Raw genomic sequence first — 5,000 nt, 5'->3', positions numbered from 1 at the left:
AAGCCAGAATGAGGGAAATTTTATAGAAGGCTAAATTGGATTTTTATAAGAAAAAAGGCTATGCAACTAGCTTGCTATGGCTTTCAAGCACCGAACACCTGTTGAATGAGGGTCCTGTCTTAGCTCTCTGCTGAGTCAATGCTCCATTCCCTCTGCAAGGGAGAGTAGCAGCGCTGGCATCTTTAAATTCTTAGACCATTGGCCAGAATTTGTCCAGTTTGCCAAGGGTGTTCTGTCTTGTCCTCCCTTCAGTGTAGCTTCAGAGATAGTTTTCAGTGCGGCAGGCATGCTCTGTAACACCAGTCCGCCAACTCCTGCTGTACGCAGCTACTACAGTTCCCACCAATCCATCATCACCCTTGCTTCTGATACTTCCAGCCAGGCCTACACATACACAACCCATCATCCCTAAAAAAGGATGTTTTTTTTTCTCATTTTTATACAAAAGCTATTTCTTCACTATTTTGGGACACCAATTCTGTTGTTACTCCCAGAAATGGATAATTTTTGGCATGCTTGGAAAAGTCACTGCATCTTCCGATACCTCCTGTGTACATTATAACACTGGTAGGCATATATCGACATTCAGGAATACTTTTTATGCAGCTTTATTTTACTTTTAAAAGGCTTAAAAATTCTGCAAGTGCATTAAACAATGTTAGCTGTGAGCCTTAAAACCACTATATAACATTGCTAGGAATGTTGTCAAATAGTTTTTACAGGGCTTTAGAGGTCTTGAGTAGTGTTTATAAACCTGTTTAGGGGCTTATTTCAGTGCTGGATTGCAACTAACTAGTTTCACCTAAAACAACTGGTGGGGACCGAACTTTTGAAGAGTACAACTCCAACTTTTGTGAAATGTTTATGTATATTCAAAAGACAGGTGTTTTGTTTTTTTCTTTATTGGGATTATATATGGGCCATCTAACTCACTTTGTGTCTGTCGTTTAGAATTAAGCAGTGCACAGTAGTCAACATGGATGACCTCATCACCGTACATCATGAGATGGGTCATGTTCAGTATTTCCTACAGTACAAGGATCAACCAGTTACCTTCAGAGAAGGAGCTAATCCTGGGTTCCATGAGGCTATTGGTGACGTGTTGGCCCTGTCTGTTTCCACCCCAAAACATCTCCACTCAATTGGTCTTTTAGAGAAACTTGAGGAAAATGCAGGTATGAAAAATACCAGAAGGGTGTCTGCATAGTGTTAACATTATGTAGCTGTAAACATTATGTTTTGAGAACTGTGGTGGACAATAATGGTACAGTGGAGCCTAGTTCTATTGATACCATTCTTTTTATTGGATGGGGAAACTGTCACATTTGTGCATGCATTATATCTGGGTTTTCCTAAACTAAGGGAATGAACAGTTCATGGCTTTTGATAATGGGTCTAGAAAACACTGCACTATAATAAGGGGGATTTCTGCTTTTGGTAATGTCTACAGAACATCTCTCCTAACAATAAGTAGATTACAATGTTTTTTTCCTCTGCTGATCAGCTGTAATCGGCAGTATGTGTTCATTTTTCCTGCAGCACCACCACGACCTAAAGGTCCTCCATAGCGAGAGATGCTCTTTGTACCTGCTCTGCCCGAGAGAGGGAACCTAAACACTGGACCCTCTTATACACTATTAGAACATTTTTTAATTCATATATATTATGGTGATTTTATAAAGGGGTTATATAGTTTAGAAAACTTATCACAAAGTTGGACATTTTCTTTAACCCCTTAAGGACCAAGCACATTTTCACCTTAGAACCAGTGTTTTATTTTTTTAAATTTTTTTTTTACCACTGTCACTTTAAGCATTAATAACTCTGGGATGCTTTTACTTTTCTGATTCTGACACTTTTTTTTGTGACATATTCTACTTTGTTATTGGTAAACTTTTGTCGATACTTGCATCATTTCTTGGTGGAAAATTCCAAAATGTGATGAGAAAATTGAAAATTTAGCATTTTTCGAAACTTTGAAGCTCTCTGCTTGTAAGGAAAATATGGAAGACATCAGAGGGCTTCAAAGTTCAACAGCAATTTTCCAATTTTTCACACAATTTTGAAAATCTGAATTTTTTCATGGACCAGTTCAGTTTTGAAGTGGATTTGAAGGGCCTTCATATTAGAAATACCCCACAAATGACCCAATTATAAAAACTACACCCCTGAAAGTATTCAAAATGTCATTCAGAAAGTTTAACCCTTTTTAGGTGTTTCACAGGAATAGCAGCAAAGTGAAGGAGAAAATTGAAAATCTTCAATTTTTATTTTTATTTTAACACTTGCTGTTGTGACCCCAGTACCCTTGTAGACCCCAGTTTTTGAATTTTTACAAGGGGCAATAAGAGAAATTGGGTTACAAATTTTGGGGGGCTTTTTCTCCTGAGTAAGGAAATACCTCGTGTATGTCAAGTGGTCGGCGGGCACATTAGAGCGCTTAGAAGGGAAGGAGCAACAGTGGGATTTTGGAGAGTGAATTTAGCTGAAATAATTTTTGGGGGGCATGTCACATTTAGGAAGCCCCTATGGTGCCAGGACAGCAAAACTGCAAATCTTAGCATGCCCAAACAGCTGTGTGGGCACGCTGGGTGTTGTAGTTTGCAACATCTGGAGGGCTACAGTTTAGAGACCACTGTATAGTGGTCTCCAAACTGTAGCCCTCCAGATATTGCTAAGCAACTCACCGGCTTCTGTAGGATTTGGGGAGCCGCATCGCTGTCCTCTGCTGCCGCCGATGGGTAAGTGGACCATCGGCGCCGGTCCCCGTCGGTTCCCCCTTTCTGCCTGGACAACAGTGGGTGGGCGGAGCAGAGGAACCGAATGTTAACTCCACCCCCCCCCCCCCAATCTGCTATTGGTCGTCGCTTCTGAACGACCAATAGGAGGGGTGGCGCCCCTGCCACCTCACTCCTATCCCTTCAGGGGGATCGTGGTGTCTTGGACAACCCAGATCCCCCTTATTTTCCGGGTCATTGGAGACCCGTATGACCCTAAATCGTCGGTGTGAATTCACTGGTGATCGCAGACATGCACATTTACCCCTGGGCATTTGCACGGGGTGCCTGCTGATATCATTAGCTTGGCGGGGACCGAAATTCCCACGGGCTTACAGGTACGCCCTTGGTCCTTAGGGACCAAGGGCATACAGGTACGCCTTTGCGCCCTGCTACTAAAGTGGTTAAAGGGATACTTCGGTGGAAAACTTTTTTTTTTTTCTTTTTTATAACTGGTGCCAGAAAGTTAAACAGATTTGTAATTTACTTCTATTTAAAAATCTTAATCCTTCAGGTACTTATTAGCTGCTGAATACTACAGAGGAAATTATTTTCTTTTTGGAACATAGAGCTCTCTGCTGACATCACGAGCACAATGCGATCTGCTGACACCTCTGTCCATTTTGTGAACTGTCCAGAGGAGCATATGTTTTATATGGGGATTTTCTAATACTCTTGACAGTTCTTAAAATGGACAGATGTCAGCAGAGAGCACTGTGTTCCACAAAGAAAAGAATTTCCTCCGTAGTATTTAGCAGCTAATAAGTACTGGAAGGATTTTTTTCAATGGAAGTAATTTACAAATCTGTTTAACTTTCTGGAACCAGTTGATTGAAAAAACAAAAATAATTTCCCCTTTTAAGGCATACCTGTCCTAGAGACACGTCAAAAGATTTGATCGGTGGGAGTCTGAGTGTTCAAAACTTCCCCGCTCAAAAGAACAAACCGGGAGAAGCCTGCTCGCTCCTCTCCCTGCTCTGTCACCTGATTGAAACACTCTCCGTAGACTTACATTAAGAGTGTGTCTTGATCACGGGAGAGTCAGGAGAAAACGAGCTGAGCACGGACTTCTGACTCCTTCTCCTGATCTGTGGAGGTTCAAACACTCAGACCTCTGCCGATTTAAAAAGTTTTGCCATGTCAAAAGTTTTTCCAAGGGACAGTGCCCATTTAAATCTTTTGGATTTTTTTATTTAATTTTTATTTTTATTTTTATCTGGCAAAAGGCAATTTCCTTTTTGAAGTACTTAAATATACACAGTGCCTGTGTATATTTAAGTTTATCAATGTACGAATTTCTGTTGTGCTAGAAACCTGATTTTCTTTTTAAGTCCAAAGATCCCAAAAATTCAACTCTTTATTCGAAGTTTTAAAAACCTTGCAGCAAATAAAACCATGTACACACTTGCATTTTAGCCAGCTTAGAGTGTTTCAGCATTGTGGTGTTATTCTTAGCATGTTATAACTAAACACTAGATGTATAGCAATAATTACAAACTACAGAACCTTTCTTAGTTTACATCACTATCCGTGTGACACCTAATTAATGCTTCCTAGAAAAAAAAACCATAGCAATATAGAAGTATAACCATGCAGAAAAAGCAAAAGGCTGTATCCATACATATTTGTATCTTACCTACGGTATGTAGCATAATGTGTCACTTCTCAGAATACAATAATCTAATATACTTCCCAGCTTAGCAACTTTTTGTGCCAGCCCCTACCTACCATGTGCTTAGTCACATGTTTTATAGGTACGACTTGCATAGCATCTACTGCCCCCTGTGGTGCTCAGATGGATGGAACGGGATGATGAATTAAGCTTAGCTGCTAAGAAGTTTCATAATGTGTTTTTGAATTTTGTCATGGTGCACCCCACATATTTTTGTAACAGCTGATGTATGATGTAATTAAAAAACTTTAGCATTATAGTAGGGCTCAAATCTGTTTGCTGATTTAGCTTTTCCAGAGAACTTTTCTAAAGGACCATAGTGCATCACATTTTTGTTTGCACAAGTGTAAATTAGTTTCTAATTAAAATGTTATTTTGTTTCCTCTTAGAAAGTGACATCAACTACCTTATGAGCATTGCCCTGGATAAAATAGCCTTCCTGCCCTTTGGATACTTGATGGATCAGTGGCGTTGGAAAGTGTTTGATGGAAGAACCCCAGAATCTGAGTTTAACCAGCAGTGGTGGAACCTCAGGTCAGTTCTGTTAGGAA

General features: G+C 40.1%; 1 protein-coding gene across 3 annotated transcripts in view; it reads left to right on the top strand.

The window, feature by feature from the left end:
* Nucleotides 1-5,000, top strand: part of ACE (angiotensin I converting enzyme) — a 147,178-nt gene that overhangs the window by 119,546 nt on the left and 22,632 nt on the right. For all 3 annotated transcript variants that reach the window (XM_056548167.1, XM_056548166.1, XM_056548165.1), the window contains exons 21-22: nt 952-1,175; nt 4,839-4,983. In XM_056548167.1, the coding sequence (XP_056404142.1) occupies nt 952-1,175; nt 4,839-4,983 (369 nt within the window). The remainder of the gene's footprint in view (nt 1-951; nt 1,176-4,838; nt 4,984-5,000) is intronic.

The sequence above is a fragment of the Hyla sarda genome, chromosome 12 (assembly GCF_029499605.1).
Source record: "Hyla sarda isolate aHylSar1 chromosome 12, aHylSar1.hap1, whole genome shotgun sequence".
In the NCBI taxonomy this organism is placed as follows: domain Eukaryota; kingdom Metazoa; phylum Chordata; class Amphibia; order Anura; family Hylidae; genus Hyla; species Hyla sarda.
The sequence above is the reverse complement of the archived record's forward strand: the minus strand, read 5'-3'. Positions and strand labels throughout refer to the sequence as shown.